Source organism: Lissotriton vulgaris, chromosome 1_2 (assembly GCF_964263255.1).
Source record: "Lissotriton vulgaris chromosome 1_2, aLisVul1.2, whole genome shotgun sequence".
NCBI classification, from domain to species: domain Eukaryota; kingdom Metazoa; phylum Chordata; class Amphibia; order Caudata; family Salamandridae; genus Lissotriton; species Lissotriton vulgaris.
Window position 1 is genome coordinate 45,005,938 of NC_141686.1, and position 17,531 is coordinate 45,023,468.

At 42.1% G+C, this 17,531-nt stretch overlaps 1 protein-coding gene across 1 annotated transcript in view; it reads left to right on the top strand.

Annotated features, from left to right (window-relative positions):
• The window catches only part of TMTC1 (transmembrane O-mannosyltransferase targeting cadherins 1), a 1,524,654-nt gene that overhangs the window by 581,421 nt on the left and 925,702 nt on the right, over nucleotides 1-17,531 (top strand). Inside the window, exon 7 of the mRNA XM_086952798.1 lies at nucleotides 3,235-3,338. Within this exon, the coding sequence (XP_086808924.1) occupies nucleotides 3,235-3,338 (104 nt within the window). The remainder of the gene's footprint in view (nucleotides 1-3,234; nucleotides 3,339-17,531) is intronic.

Genomic DNA, 17,531 nt, shown 5'->3' on the forward strand with positions numbered 1-17,531 from the left:
CACCAAACTCAAAATTTCTATCTTGTCCTAATTATAAATTACACTTATAAGATGCTATAAGGTAATCCCAATGTAATCTATGGGCAAGCTAGGCCTTGCAGTAGTGAAAAACACATTTAAGGGTTGTTCACTATCTCGACATGTAAAACATAAAAGTACATGTCCAACTTTTTTAAATATGCTGCTCCCTGCCCTTGGGGCTGTTTATGGTCTACCTTAAGGATGACTGATATGTTTTAAAAATGAATGTTTGTGCTTGGCAAGTGGGTTACCTGGCTAGGTCAACAAGACAGTTTAAAACTGCATACACAGGCTCTGCAATGGAAAGCCTGAGACATGTTAAAAGGTCTACTGAAGTGGATGACACAATCAGGCTACATGCCCACTAGTAGCATTTAACCCCTTCGATGCTCATGACGAGCTCAGCTCGTCATAGCATATACCTCTCAGGTGACCACACCCGTTTTCATTATGGCCCAGCACAGGAGAAGGATATCATCAGCAGGGATGGTGTTAATTTACAGGCCATGGGCACATGTAGTGCACTTTACTGGGTTCTTATAAGTAAATTAAATATGCCAATTATGGATAAGTCAATGCTACCATATTTTGGGGACAGATCACCTACCTTTTAGCACTGGTCAGCAGTGGCAAAGTGCCCAGAATCCTAAAGCCAGAAAAAATCAAAGTCAGCAAAACAGACGGTCAGAAAGCAAATAGTCATGGGAAAACATGCCAAGGATGCCAGGTCTAACACTGGAATTCAAAACTAAGACTGACAGATTGTGCATGGATCATTGCAGCAAGTCACCCTACTGAGTTTGTTTCATTCTACTAATCCAATGATTTATATCCCTCCTTACCAAAAGTTGAGCCATTACATTCCTCTTTATCATGTATATGTACATGTATATCATATTACCTACTGTGCGTTTTCACAGTGAGGACCAGAGCTATGGGCTTATCTAAAATACTACCACCTGCTGAACTGCCTAGAACAGAAAGTTTTCATTAATGTAAAGATCGTATTCTATTGATATTTAGCCGGGCCTGATGGCTCAGTGGACTAATGCATCCACTGCAGGGGCATATGTTTGACTTCATGGTCACAAGTTCAAATCCTGGTAGGTCCACTCCGCCTTTCATCCACCTGAGGTTGATAAAATGAGTACCATAGGCATGTTTCTGGTAATGAGTATCTACTTCATATGTTATGCATGGCTGCAAGGGTGTCTCTTGTAGTGTTACCTATGGAAGCCTTGTCTTGGTGTCATGCATGAAGACAGGAAGTATACTTCTATTGAATGGTGGCAGCCATGTAACACTGCTGTGTTGCGTGAGGAAAATAGCGGAGAAGTGTGAGAGACGGAATCACAGCTTAAATACACAGAGCAAAAGTTCTGGTGGTATGTTTCAGGGCAGAGCAAGGTCTTTCTAGTCCTTCAAAATTCCAGGTGGCTGCTAATTCTTCTTAGTTTCCTCTGTGTTCCAGAGCTAGTGGATTGTGGCCTAAAAGGTTGTTTATGTTTGCCACCAAGGTGTTGGGTAAAGCCATGGAGGTTAGGAGACATGATCCATTCATTGGTGCCTGCCCAGTACAACCAAGCTGCTACCGGTCAAAGGTTTGGTTGTCACCTGGGGCGAGAGGAACTCAGCAGATCTTCAAGGTAGGCTGCTAGGTAGATGGACTGGCTTACTAATGTATTCCATACCTCAAGGCTAGATTGACCAATGACGGCCCCAGATAGTACCTGTGTTACCAGACCCTGTAAGTGGGCAGGTGCCAGACACCCATTGGTCTGCAGAGTCGATTGGTGCATGTGACATGATTTTGACATTCTAGGGGGGGGGTCTTCGTGAGAGAAACATGACATCACTGGTTTGGAGTTTTCATTGCACAAGGGGTTTGCAGTATGGGCCTTCCTCTTACTCAGAAGAGGGTAAGGAATATACGGACCCTTCTGACAGAGCTCTTCTCTAATGGAGGTAATTTTAGGAGGAGTAATCATTCTACTTGTCTGTTACTCCTTGGAGGTGAGGTCTTTTCAGTTTTCGCCACCCACTGTGCTGTAGAAGTACTAGGGACCTTAGTTCATCCTCAGCCTGCTTTTGGGTACAATTCTTGTGCTTTCCGCTCCTTCTTGAAAGGAGATTGACTAGTAAACCTCACCATCTTTTTACATCCTGGGGACAGTTTGAGGGTCCCCTATCGAAGAAGGAGTTTTCTATTGGCATTATTATTTCGCTGGACTATGCAAGCCACTTATGCAGATAGATGTGATATTGTACAAACATCCAGAATCCAGCAAGCTGGTTTATGGGGCCCAAACAATGAGGTTAGCTCCCAGAAGCACAGGGTGAATTCTTCTCTTTGTCTGCCTTGCCATCAGCCACACAGGTTGGGTAGTGGGCTCAAGACTCGACAGTGACAACTTTGGGGTCATTCCTATGAACTATAAGTTATTTATATCTGACTGTAGTTCACTGATGTAGAAATGTATATTTATTTAAGCCGCTATTCATCTCTGTAGTTGGTGTAGTCTTTTTGTTGTTGTTTATCAACTACAACACATGATATTTGATGCACTTAATGTAGGTTTCTATCTATTCTTGCAGAGCTGATGTTACATATTGTACCTGGGATAGATGTCATCATACCTTTTTTGTCGTTCCCTCTCCAAAGCTATTCTCTCTCCTTATCCCTGTATGTTGATGGAATTTTCTAGTTCTTCAAACTTCTCTTGTTAAGCCTACTCATCTCAAGCAACACATTTAGGGACTGGCTAACCTAACTACACCGACCGTCTCCAGGGAGGGCAGGCATAGTGCGCCCCTTTTACCCAGCAAGCCGCTCCATTACAAAATGCTTGCACATCAACACGCCCCCTTAGGGACCGGCTGCCATCCCCTAGAAGGGCCACTCACAGTCTAAACTGCTTACAGAGCATTGTACTAAGGAGAACATGCGTTATCACAGGTTTGTTTAGAGGTGTGTTTCTGAAGTCATTTATAAACGAGGATCCCAAATGCAAATTGTACTTCACCTGGCCTATTCTCTCCAAACTGCCCTTGGATTGATTCAGGCCTGCATTCCTTTCACACAGGTGTAGGTATGTGTTGAACAATTTTGTTTTGCTTCTGAAAGAATCATTGTCAGGGCTGAATTTCCTGTAATTTAATACATAATGCAACCTTTTCGTAACTGAATGCCATATTTGTTCCTCACTTGTGCAGGTGCTTGCGGTTTTATATTTCCGCTTTCGAATCATGGGCGGGACCATGCCCTTGTTTTCAGAACAAGACAACCCTGCATCCTTCTCGCCTTACATCCTCACCAGGTATAGTTACAGGCGACTTACCAAGCCTTCCTGTTGATCTGAAAGAATAGTTTGCCATTTTTATTGTGAACACCACTCGACTGTAAAACTGAAGCTGGTTATTATTCCAAAACCAACCAAAAGGTAAAAAATGAAATCAAGGCTCTATACAAGTCATTCAATCACTCTGTAGCCCACTTCCTCCTCTTGTCATCCAGTATGCTGCTGAGAAACTAATCACAATAACCTCTTTTTGGTAAAGAACGTACATACCTTAAGCAAAAGCATCAATCTTTAAACCCTACACCGCAACACTCCTTGATTTTCCCCCATGCACCATCCTTCGGTGACACTCCTTCCATCGTCTCACCTCTACTGATCTAGTCCGCATTCTTGAATCTCTCAATGCTATCTACTGAGGTGATGATGAAATAGTCTGATCAATCTTCATCAAGTCCTCAAACACTTTTCATCATCCCTACCTTCCTGTCCTCCCTTAAAAGAGGCCAGTGATCGTACCACTACTCAAAAATGGACGGATGAGCTTGCGCATCACCTGCTTCCACTTTCTTTGTAATGTCATTAAAATAGCTTTGGCACTCCAACTCTGAGACCATACCGGTCATTGCAAAGTTGTACAATGCCGTGATAATGGGCTGCATCCACAAAGATGATCACTGCCCCTGGTACTTATCAACCTCATACCGTCCTTTGATAATGTTCACCATTAACCTATACTACACATCCTCTCCCCCAACAAAGGTATCTCCAATTCCTTCCTTACCTGGGTTGACCCTATCCTGGCAAACAGACAGTAATGCTTTCAGATGGGCTTGTTTAAATGTCTTCGTCTCTAACCCCTTCAAGGCTTCATCCTTTCACCAGTGATATTTATCACATACATGTAGCCAATTAGGGCTGAAAGCAGATCAGCCTACAGCAACCCACTAACAATACTCACTTGTATTTTAATGAATTGTGAGCAGTTGACAGCCAACACCAACACCTGAGATATCTGAAAATGATTTCAACTGAGACTAATTTTATTCTCCTAAGCTGAGGCACGCGTTAACCAAAGACGGTAGACTTCTCTAGCTCCAGGAAAAGTGATACAGCACCATTTCCAATAATTCATGCATTGACTCCTGCCGCTCAATCAAAAAACATGAACAAATCCACAAATCTTACCAATGGATGAGCCTTCTCTGCAGGACTAAAATCTTTCCCCTGATCCAGAAAGTTCACCCCCCAGTGCAGGCACGCATCCTATCTCAGATTGTGGCTGCAATGCCCGACCCAAGGGTGACTTTATTTTCTCCTCACTAAACCCTCTTAAAGCCTGAGTTAAATACAAGGCCACAACCGGCAACGTGACCGAAAAATGAGTCTTCATGGATGAAATCTGCATCACCACCGCAGGAATCAAAATGATGCTTACCATCCCCAAGGAAAGGAGGAAGATATGTTTCTCTTAGTTTAGCTCCACTATCGAGAACAATCTGCCCAACCCCTCCTAAAACTGACTACTTTAATCTTGACCTTTGGGATAGAACACAGGCCTTCCTCAAACCCACTCCTCGTCCTTCCACCCGACCCTCTCCACTGTCTAGTCTAACACGAAACCAGAATTCATGAATCATGGGCAAGTGTAAATGTTCTCCCATTGCTTTTGAAGTTTCCCCGAGCGCTGCAGAATATACTGTAATTAAAGCAGTAATAAATAATTACCCCAAACCTTAAAATACTCTCCTCTTTATCAATACGTCCTCTAACTAGACAGTTTTAAACTTGGCTGACTCCTCCATCGTTCACAAACTTCTCTTTGCTGTCGATCTGCTCTCAACTCTCACACTGACATTTTATGCCTCAATCTCGTGTTTTTTCCCTGCAAATTACATTGATGAAAATGTTATAATAATCAATAGATTGTCACATACAGCATGGACTTGGTAATTTGTAATCAACGGATGAAAGCAACACGATTTACAAAAATGTGACTTTGTATTTGTGTATTCTTATAATATGTACATAATCGCCCTGAGGTGTTTGAGTGGTGGGCTCTTTGCACGTGTCGGATTTTCCTAGGTAAGGCTCTTTCTAATTGAGCTGTGTGCTGATGTGTGTAATTGGTTACTGGCAATTATGGAAAGTTGTGTAAAAAATAACCTGGAGTCTTTCATCTCCACTGAAGATTGATGCTGAGTGGGTTGTGAGAAACAAAGGTGCAATGTGATGTGCAAGTGATGACTCTGCAAATGTCTGAAACAGAAGCACCACCAACTCTGGGTACAGATGCCCCCACGTTCACTGTAGGATGAGCCAGGAAGGACCAACTAAGCCCAACTGTGTGCAAGGGAAATCAAAGATGTCAACCAACTACTAAACTTATCATGGAGTATGATCTGCAAAAAAAAAACGAAATGAAAAGGCAATCACCTTTCAAATAGTCATACGATTTGGGAATACCCAGTGACTGATGAAGACGGGTGTGACAAGGCCCCCAAGTATTCCACAGCTTGACAGAGGGAAGCTTATATTGCCTGGGCCTGATTATGTAGTGGACGTCAGATGGCAGAGTCCATAGGATGACTTTGACAGACAGTCAGGGAGCAAGGCACATGACTGACTACAGAGAACATATGCTGCAGACTGACAATCTGCTAGTGCACATGTATCAGCCAGGCTCAGGTCACCCACAAGGTGAGATAATGAGATATGGCAGTTGCTACATAAACCCAGACCAGAGGGGCCATGGAGTGGCTTGAAGCAGCAACTTAAATTGAGGAGGTCAGGGCTAGCACAGAAAAAAAACACAAACTGTAGATGGAAAAGAAAATATGTGTACTACTCTGGGGTAGTAGCTCCTGCAACCACCCAATACTGCAACAGGTATGAGTGAGATACAAATGTGACGATTGGGAGAACCTCACCTAGCATCTCCAGGGCTGCCAAAGGTAGAGCATATTCAATTCTCTCATGGTCTGAGCCACTGAACGAAAACCAGAGAGAACTGACAGTAAAGCAGGAAAGGACCACATATTTGCCAAGTCACAGTTAGAATGGCCTGTCTGCAATGCATGTGAAAAAACTCCTAGGCAGTAACAATATGGAGAACAACCAGCATGAATGACAGCAAAAGCAAACTAAAGTTAAAATGTCGGTTTAATAAACATATTAAAAAATCATACAATTTATGGTACAATAGTTGCCCTATAGCAATAAAAAGAATTAAAACATAATCCATACATAAAAAAAAGCAATTTATACACATTTGAAGGTTTCAAACCATAGAAACCCAACAGTCTGTGGCGAATGGAGTTGACGCGCGTTTCGGCGTAGGACACGCCTTCTTCAGGAGCCACAAATTTTGTACATACAATAATCGGAAACATGTATAAAAAAATTACCAAATTAATCAATCACAATATTACATATACAAGTACACTTCAAAGCCTACTAAAAATATTTAATGTATTAATTGAACAATCAAAAGCTAATAGCTGCCAAATCAATACAATACATTTCGTGTTGTTGTCCAAAACCTATAAAGATAAAACATATTGATGTTCATTTAGAGAGTACCCACACTTTTGGACATATTGATCAATTGGAAGGGGAAGCGGAGGGGCGGAGAAAGGGTGGACATGGGGAAACGATTATAAAATTGATAAAGGCTCATTTATAATACATAAAATGAATTATTTCACAGAATAAACGATACATATTTCTGTTTTCAGCAAATACTATTCAGGTTTAAATTCCTTCATTGGTTTCACATAGCTGATAATCACAGGGTCATGTATAAATAAAAAAACTGAAATACTTACAATAAAATTAAACCACACTCTATATATTGATGACCTCAACTTAAGCTCTGACGGTATAGGCTGGACCGGTAAATTGATAGGGTCCTAGCTCTGTAACACATATAAAGAAGGCAGCAATTTATTTCTTATCCTTCACAACACCTTATGGTGAGTACGATAATAGAGAATATAGTTTTATCAAATGCCTCATAAATGCCATGGTGTATAAAGACAGATAAAGATATTAATTATACAGATGTTAAAAATCCAACCTTATGGCTAATATAGCTAAACTATGGCCATTATTTAATTCTCTATAATATAAGAATTTCCTTAATCGCTAGATATCTATCTCACCGTGCATTGTCAACTCGGCACACCAGTGTACATTGGACCTCAGCCACCGCCTGGTCAACATACCAGAATCACGAGCAGAGAAACATAATAAAAGAAAATCCAAGAAAGGGAAAAGGCCAAAGATCTTCCAGTCTTTGAAATGAAAGACCCCTAAATGTGCAGCTGCAGCACACACCACAGCTGCACAACATTAAGTGGGCATAAGGATAGAGGACCCAACAGAACCATGCCTTGCAAGCACTCAGTGTAAGGTAGCAACAAAGTTGTAAATGGGAGACATCTCATGATCCAGCAGCCAGAGGACTGCTTGGAGAAGAGAGACCACCAGAGGCCTACAAGTTCAGAACAAACACTTGGCAGCCAAGCCACCAAGGGGCAGGCTGACCAATAAGCCAAATCGATTCTAGAAGGTCCAGGCAGCTTTGAACAAAGCTGAACAACTATAGGTATCCATATCCCAGAGGAGAAAGCGCTTGATTTCAAAGCAGCACATTACAGGACACTGTTTCTGTCTCCAGGTGTCCCCATACATCCACATTAACTACAAAACAAACATACTTTTCACACCAGCACAGCAGATGTTCAAAGTGTACTGGACACAGAAAGGGATACTACCAACTCAACAACACTGTGGCACAACAAAATCCTCATTTTGACGATCTTCAAACATGAAGAAAGTCCTCCTGATTAAATCCGGCTCACAAAACTATGTTAGAGAAATGCCAAAATGACAAAAAGCTTTTCCACGAAAATAGTATGTTTTCATGGAAAAGTTGTATGTTATAAAGAGAATGGCATGAAGGTAAGAATTTGAGGTGTTTAGGATGGGGAAAACATAGATGTGGTAGCCGGATACAATAAAAGTCACATTTAAAATAGGGGTAAAGCTGGAGGGTACAAGACGTATGGCTATAAAACAAAAGGAAGGGGAAGTAGAAGGAGGAGAGGGTATAGGATGGAGAATTGTAGTGGTGTAGGCATAAGTCCTAAAAGTACAAGTTAACAAGTATTGCCAAAGCCAATCGGTCTGGCCTTTCGCATAGCTGCAGTAACTCAAGTAAATATTAGATGTCCTGTGTGAATCAGAAAAAACTGTGTGACGTCTTTAACAAGACTTCAGTCCTTCAGAACTTGACTAGGTGTTCCTCGCAAGTCAGAAACAGCTGCTTAACAAATATGTCACCAACCTGCAATAACTCATGTTGTTTCTAAATTATCCCCTGAGTAAGATGTAGCTGCTTCAATCAGTCAATCAATCATTCAGCATGTTTATAGTGCAGCACTGTCACCCCTAGTGGTCTCTGGGTGCTAATGGTGCTGAAGAAGGCTAGGGAGGGTGCAGTTAAGAGGTGGAGGGGCAGGTCATTCCAGGTCTTGCCAGCGATGTAGGAGAAGGAGCGGCTCCACTGTGACTGCGATGGATGCGGGTGGTGTGTGCGAGGGCGATTGAGTTGGAGTGCAGGTGTCTTGAGGACAGGGGGATGTTCAGTCAATCGTTGATGTAGGATAGTCCTTGAATGTGTAGGGCTTTGTGTGGGTGCGTGCAAATCTAGTACTGGTATCTCTTCTGGATGGGGAGCCAATGGAGGTTTCTTAGATAAGGGATGATGCAGGTCTGTTTAGCGAGGTTGAGGATGTGTCTGGCTGCTGTGTTCTGTGTGGTCTGGAGTCTTCTGAGGAGTTGGGAGGAAATTCCGGTGTAGAAAGCGTTGCCGTAATTGAGGCGGCTGGTAGCCAGAGCTTGTGTGACGGTCTTCCTGGATTTGATTGGGATCCATCTGAAGATTCTTCAGAGTCTGCAAAAGTGTGGAAGCAAGATGAGATGACTGTGTTTACTTGTCATTTCATGGTCTGTAGGCTCTCGTGGATGATGCAGAGGCTGCATGCGTGGTCTGTTGGTGTGAGAGTTGGTCCGAGTTCTGTTGGCCACTATCATTACTTCTGTTTTGTCTGAGTCGTGTTTGAGGCAGCTGTCTCTCATCCATTTGGCTACATTGGTCATGGCATTGCAGAAGGCGTTTTGGGCGTTGGAGGGGTCCTCGGTGAGCAAGAGTATCGATTGAGTGTCGTTATCAAGGAGATTATGTTGAGACCGTGGGATCGGATGACGCCTGCGAGGAAGGACATGTAGATGTTGAACAGGGTGGGGCTGAGGGATGACCCTTTGGGTACGCTGCATCAGATGTCCTTGTGTGTGGCGGGGAAGATGAGCAGTCAGATGCTCTGCGTGCGTCCTGAAAGGAAAGAACCGATTCACATATGGGCGTTTTGCTGTATGCCAACGTTGTGGAGTTTGTCGATGAAGGTGTGGTGGTAGATAGTGTTGAACGCAGTAAAAATGTTGTGATGGATCAGTGCCACAGTTTCCTCATGGTCGAGGAGTGTTCTGATGATGTCATCTGTGGCAGCAATCAGCACGTCGTGGTGCTGTAGTTGGAACGGAATCCTTATTGTGAGGGTGTTTGGTGAGGTGTTGATTGAAGGCTTTCTCAAGTACTTTGGCTGGGTAGGGGAGCAGGTAGATTGGTCGGTAATGTTTTAGATTGCAAGGAGGTGTTTGACCTCTGAGTGTTTCCATCCATCTAGGAAGGTAACTGTGGAGATGGAAGTTTTGAAAATGCTGGTGCACTTTGTGCTGATTGGGTTGGCTCTGAGGTTGAAGATATGATGGGGGAGGGGCCGGTGGGCGCTTCGGAGTGGATGGATGCCATGATGGTTGTGGTGGTGATGCATGGAGACCAGGTGGTTAACGTTTGGCTTCAGATGTCCTCTACAAAGTTGAGGGGTTGTGGATTCAACATAATAATATATGTATCCACTTCTGCTACTCTAACAAATCATGCTTGATTTCAATAGGATGAGTAAACATGTCATGTTGGTATATGATGATGAATCAATATCACAACCTAGTATATATGGATTCTAGCAATCATTGGTTAAGTCATGTGCCTTCTACTGTTTATATAGATATATATCCAATACTCCGCAAGTGAGCAGTGGCAAAGTCCTCGCCTCTTTTCCCTGCATTTACAGACACAAACCAGTTGAGATTAGTGCAAATTATTTTATTTTCTGCAGTTTTGCCGCCATAATATATATGTATATATCTAAACAAAAAACAGTGTGTTTCCTTCAGGCACCGGAATACAACACAGCGATCAAGGTATCTTGCTCCAAATTATTTTATTAGCATATTCTGAGGGCTATGACACGTTTCGGCAGGATCTCCTGCCTTGATCTCACAAAGAGCCAAATTCCAAAAATGCATTTAAGTGTGTTCCCACTACCCCATGACATAGAGAAAAGACTATACATCTCAAGGAAAGTTCATTGCTAGTTCGTTCATTTTCATTTTTTCAAACATATTCGTTAATTACAGTAGCAGCTTTAGAATACATGCTCTGGTACCCTAATAGCACTGTGATTAAGTGTATATAATTAACACATCCACTACGGGACATGTATTTCTTACCTGTTACAGTCTTTTTTCATTTTTCATTTTTTTACTTTTTACCTTTTTCCTTCAGTGAACTTTATTGTCCCACAAAACTAAGCCCAGTCGGAGTGTTTCAATAGTTAAATGCAATGATGTTATTCCATAAGTTTCTTTATTCTATCTGGGTGTTGTTGGTTTGGATAGTCACTGATCACCATCTGTCAGCGCGCACTAGATATTGTCCCATTGCTGGATGTTACTGGTATTACTTTGTTTCTCCTCGCTCAATGTACATGTGGTAAGGCGAGTGCGCTGTGACTTGACTAGTCACTGTTTATATGGGTAATAATGTGCTGGTGACAGATGTATGTGTCTGCGACTGTGAGTTCTCACTGATGTTCTATGGGTTGTAAAATTTGTAGAGAGACTCAGTGTGAAAGAGCAAGTTCTATAATTTTCTACATTGCAACTGTTGAGCCGCAAAATCATGTATGGGCACCCTTCAGACTCTGTATTACTAATTTGCCACTCACAACCCCCATTTGCTTATTCTATGTGTGCACAATACGCATAGTGATGACAACAGCTGCTTATTCTCAGGCACATACCTCGCATATAGTTATATGCAAACCTGCAATTGTCAGACCTTAAGGTCTAGTATTTTTCGTTATATTGTGCAAATATCGCAATATGTGCAAAACGTGCAAGTTAAAGTAATAGCTGCCGAAACTGCCTGTTCTCGAGAGTGCAGATTTGCATACTATTGTGTGCAAATTATCATTGGTCTGACTCTAAGGTATACTGTTTGTCATTATAATGTGCAAATAAAGCAATTATGTGCAAGTAAGCAAGCTGAAATCGTAGATGCCATATACACACACATATGTATGTGTATATTTATGTAAGTATGTATATATATAAATATATATTTATTTTTTCTATATAATTGTTTAATTAAGCTGCAGTTCCACTGTTACTAGGTGTCCTTCAAAAGTAAAATGCAAATGCATTGAAATTCTTACATGAGGCCGTAGTTCAACCAGTAGTCACTAGGTGTCCATCAACGTCGAATGCAAAAGACTTGAAATTCTTTCATGAAGCAGCAGTTCCACAAGTTCTTACAAGGTGTCCCTCACAAGTCAAATGCAAAAGCATTAACATTCTTACATGATACTGAACTTGCACTTGTTGTTAATTGACGTCCTGCTCAAGTCAGAAGCAACTGCTTCCAATGACATGCACCCCAGGGGGGGTGTCGTATAGAACTTTGCACACACACTTTTGCTATTTTTATTATTTGTACTTGTTTTCCATAGGAATAATTATTTGCCATAGCTGATTTTTAATGATGGGTCAGTTCAGTTCAATAAACTTTATTCGGTTAAAAAGCAAGTAACCATAAAAGTAACAAAACATATAAACAAAATACAATGATTACAGCAGTTACAATAATTACTTCTCATAAATAGTAGTACAGTGAGGTAGGTCGATAGGGAGTCTAGGATGTTTCAGTTTGAATTTGTTTCCTAAATTTAAAAACAGTTTTTAAATAATTTAAAATCACAGTAACGGTTAAAATCGTGTCCATTTTCTGTACTTCTAAAAAAGCTGGGCGGCATCTGGTTAAATTAATGTTTTTTAAAAAAGGGACTATGATTTTCCTACGTATAGCAGTATAAAATTTGCAGAAAAAAAGGATATGTATATCAGATTGTTGTGACGTGCCGTCACACAAACAAGCGGGCAAAATGTGATTCCATGAGTTCATGGATGGAAAAGACACTAATCTAAAATATATACAAAATCTAAAACGGGTTAAAAGAAAACGATCATAATTAGTCATGGACAGGGATAAATATGGCTGTACAGTGTTAGTCTCACAGAGGGTAGAAAGGTGAGAGTGTACTGTGGGTTTCAAGATTTCGACTCTCTTCCTCTTATCCAGCAAGTGGTTCAGGCAGATGGTTTTTAGTGTCTTCCTGGGAATAGTGTCCATTGTGGATGGGTCCGAGAAATATGAATGTAAACCAATCTCGGTCAAAAAGTGCTTAACATATCCCAGCCATTCCATTCTGTCCGCATGGTCCAAACTGAGGGTGTCACGTAGCAGGGCCCGATTCATAACGCATTCGTTAGTAGTCCATACCCTGTGCCACAATAGGATAGGTTGAATTCTGATAATATCCATTATGTAGGGTTGGCCAAGTTCAGCGTGACAATTAAAAGTGGCAGCACACTGTGGAACTGCTAGAACTCCCCTCAGAAATTTGTTCTCTACCAGCTGGATTTGGTCAACATTTGCATGTCCCCACAGACCTGAGCCATACATAGCCACGGACAAGCATGTAGCTTTATAGATGGTTAACATTTCTTTTATCGGTTTCCTGCCCAATTTTCTAACAAAATTCTGTAGAGCCATGATCGTTTTCATAAATAAAAGAGTTCTAGCCTTAATAGCGCTTGTCCAGGAACCTGACTCATGGAATAAAATGCCCAAATAAGAGAAGGTTGGGGTGTTATCCAGCGGCACATTATTTAAGAAAATACGCTTCATTAGTTTACCTGGTTTTAGGCCACAATTCATTGTGAAGGTCTTGCTACAGTTTACTAGTAGGTCCAGGTTCAACATAAATTTCTCAAAACTAACTACTAGTTTCTGCAGGGCACGTGGAGTGCGTGCCATGAGTACTGCGTCATCCGCATACATGAGCGCAGGGATTTCCCTCCTCCCCACCCTGGGCATATCCCTACACTCCTGCAGCAGATGACGCTCGAGCCCATTAATATATAAGAGGAACAGAAAAGGTGCCAATACGCAACCTTGCCGCACTCCACGGCCTACACTAAATTGTCTGGAGCATTCTCCTCCCCTGCCGTAGCGAACAGAGGCTGTGGCTCCACTGTAGAGTTCCCTCAAAAAACAGATGATGTTATTGTCCACTCCCAAACCTTTCATTATATCCCACAATTTTGAGTGTGATACACAGTCGAACGCTGAAGAAAGGTCGACAAAAGTAAAATACAAGCGTTCAGATTTGATCCTTATATATTTATGCTGCAAAAGCATTAGGTTTAACCCTTGCTCAATTGCACCTATCCCTTTTTGAAAACCAAATTGCAAATCACTAATAATATCATTTTCCTCTGCCCAGCTTTGGAGTCTTGCCAACACAACACGTCCTAAGATTTTTACTGAAGAATCAAGAAGGGAGATTGGTCTGTAACAGGCACAGCTATTCCTATCCCCCTTCTTGTAGATGGGAACAATGACTGAGGTAAACCAAGATTCTTTCAGACCCAGTGAAAGAGCTGCATTAAAAAGTTGTACTAGCATTGGCCCCCAGATTTCAGTATTAGCTTTAAATAGGTCTGCCGGAATCCCATCGGGTCCGGCAGCCTTACCGCACTTAGTAGATCCCAAGGCTAAAAGCACTTCATCAATTGTTATAACCAGGTTGTAACTCTGTTGTACATCCAGGCTAGAGTTAAGACCCCCACCATGGATGTCTTCCTGTGCTTTGTAAAGGTTTGAAAAATGGTCTACCCATTTGTCCTCGTCTATCGCAATCTCGATTCGCGCCGTGTGAGTTTCATAAGGGAAAGGGGTGTTTATTGCTTTCCAAAATGCAGCGGAATCTTTAGATTGCGAGGCCTCACAAAGGGAATCTAATGCATCCTTATTCAACGCGGTTTTCCTTGCTCTCAGGGCCTGAGTATATGTGTTCCTACACTCTCTTATTTCATTTTTATCCCTAGGGGATCTGTGTACTGCATGTTTTAGGTTTTTCAAAGCCCTTGTACATGCAGTATTAAACCAGCTCTTGGGCCCCTTGGCTCTGCGTTTTGCCTCCACCCTTAGGCTACTCTTTATGTTTGCAGCTATTGTTCCAAAGTGCTCAATAATTTGATCGTTAGTGGAGCTGTCACTTAGGCAAATCCTAAAATTATTTGAGCACGCCTCCCAGAGTTTCTCAAAAAAGGTTGTGGGGATTACTTTACTCCATTTTAGTGTGTACCCATTTTGTCTCCCAAGGACAACATCAACCGCTGTCTCTACTAGAGACGCGGCCGTCGATGGGTCTGGGAACAAATATGCTACCTTAAGAGATTGTGGAAGGTGGTCACTTATGGGTAATTGGATATTCGTAACCCCCAGAAGTCTATGATTGAGGTTACTGGAGGTAATAATAAAATCAATAGTTGTCGATAAGCCTCTCCCAACAAAAGTCGGAGCAAACGGTGTGGGTTCTGGGACAGATTCATTGGCGAACCCCAAATCAAACATGAATAATAATTCATTAAGTAAATCCCCCATCAGGGTATGTTCAAAGTGTGTTAAGTGCATGTCTCTTTCTGTCACTAGGCCACATAGGCCCTGATTCCTTTTAGTACATAATGAACAATTAAAATCCCCCCCCCATATAATTATCAGCTCCCTTTCATTTCTATCTACCTCTAACTGAATTTCATCTTTAAGCTGCTTCATTACGACCAGAATATCATCTCTCGGGACATTATTATAAAAATTAATAATTAATACCACAGCTCCTTTATAATTCCGTAAAGTTATGATTTGGAAGTAACAGGAATTTAAATGACAGTGAGCTTGTTTAATTTTAAGTTGATTTGAAACAAGCGTTGTCAACCCACCCTTAGCTCTTCCAAAATGACCTCCAACTGCTGGTGTAAAAAAGGTTCTATAGCCATTTACATGGATTGATTCCTGTATCCAAGTTTCCTGCAAGGCCACTATATCCTGACCGTCTATTACTGACTCCCATGCTGGATTTGTGATTTTTTGCCTAAACCCTGCTATATTCCAGTACAACAGTGCACATGAATCATTATCTTTCTGGATCAGGCCTTCCCCTACCTGTTCCCCTCCCCTGTTATTGATATCAACTATGGGGGATTGCATCTGTTCCAGGATGTTACTGTTACATGGTGACAAACTGTCAGTGCTAGGGGCCTTTTGTAAGGTTGGCTGATCTTGGGGATGGCCGCACAAAATCTCAGTACTTTCAGGGGGAACCAACTCCTTAATAGAGGAGTGATTAACTGGAGGAAGAACCTTAATCCCAACCAGAATTTCTTGAGATGTCTGAGCTTGTTGTCAATCTACCCCGTCCAGACCACTAAAAATCTGGAAGCGATTTTGGATAGGTAGATTGTACATGGGTGGGTGGAACTCTCTGTTAATCCATGGTCTCCCTTGCAGATGGTTGGGCTCGGGATATGATGGATATTGGCTATTTATAGGGGGGTATTGGTAATCTATTACCTGGTATCTGGGATAGAACTCCCCCGCCCTTTGTATATGATTATGGGGGTCCTGAGCATTTGCATAAGCAGGATAACCCATCGAAGGTGGTGGCCCCATTAAACCGGGCATATCCCATGGTCCCATTTTTCTAAAACCCCGCGGTCGGTATGGTGTTTTTTTAAATAGCTGCCTATTCCGACCCTGTTTGTTATAGTCTTTAGATGGAGCGTAGGGATAGAAGTAGGATAAAAGATGTGTGGAGATGGCATCGCTGCTACTGGCATCGAACCAATCTCCAATGTGCCTCACGGCCCTATAATCCTTAAAATTGATGACTATTACATCCCCCCTTCTATCCTTAGGTCTGACTCCCACCCAATGGGCACGCCTTACACTTAGAATTTCTCCATTGATGGATGCAGGAAGCGGTCTGTTGTCTCGGAGCCAGAATGTAACCTTGTTCCGTAAGGCAACGTGATCTTCCCATTTACCTGCAGGTAGTTCTGGGACCCCTGCCATTACGATGACAAAAGGGGCAGAATCTGGGGGTAAGTCTATAGTGTGGCATGTTTTTTCTACGGGAGTAGCTGGTGGATTCATATTTCTCGGGTTAGTTGTTAAGGGGTCTTTCCTACCTCCCTGATTCTGAGATCCCCCAGGTTTTTGAGTTTGTTCTTTAGTTACTGGGGCCGCCAGCTGGATTGCAGGCGGTTGCAGTGTGGGAGTTGATGGCAGAATCGTTGGGCTATCCACTCTTCCCTTTTCTTGCACTAATTTCTTTTTTAAGACAGGTGCTGGTGTCTTGATTACTGGGGTTATAGGAGCTGGCGTTATAAGGGGCTCTGCAGCTTTAGGTTTTATGGGAGGGTTAGTCTTAACTACGAGATTTGTCTTAGCTTTTCCCGGGCCTTTTATTAGGTCATGTAGAAGGAGGGAGTTCTGTTCAACCTTTTTCTCTATGATGTCCAAATGTGTGGACATCAAGTCAGTCTTTTCTAGAATTGGTTGCATCACCCCCCTGATTAATTCAAGGATTTTAGCCAACATGGCCTCTTCACCTACTAAGATTTGACCAGTTTGTGGCTGTGGGGTCTGAACCACCCCTTTCCTTATCTTCTGGGGCCGATTAGACAGTGGCTCACCCACCCCTTTTTTTTACTTGTTCTTGTAGTGAGGGGTGAAATAGAAGACCTGGAAGATGCCTCAATGGGCATTTTTGGTGATCCTGATAACCTTTCATTATCATTCCCTGTAGATGAATCTAGTAGTGATAAACTAGTTGGCGTACTAGACAGAAGATGCTTACTCATTGTAGTGGGATCAAGGGGAAAATTATCAGTATTATCTGCGAT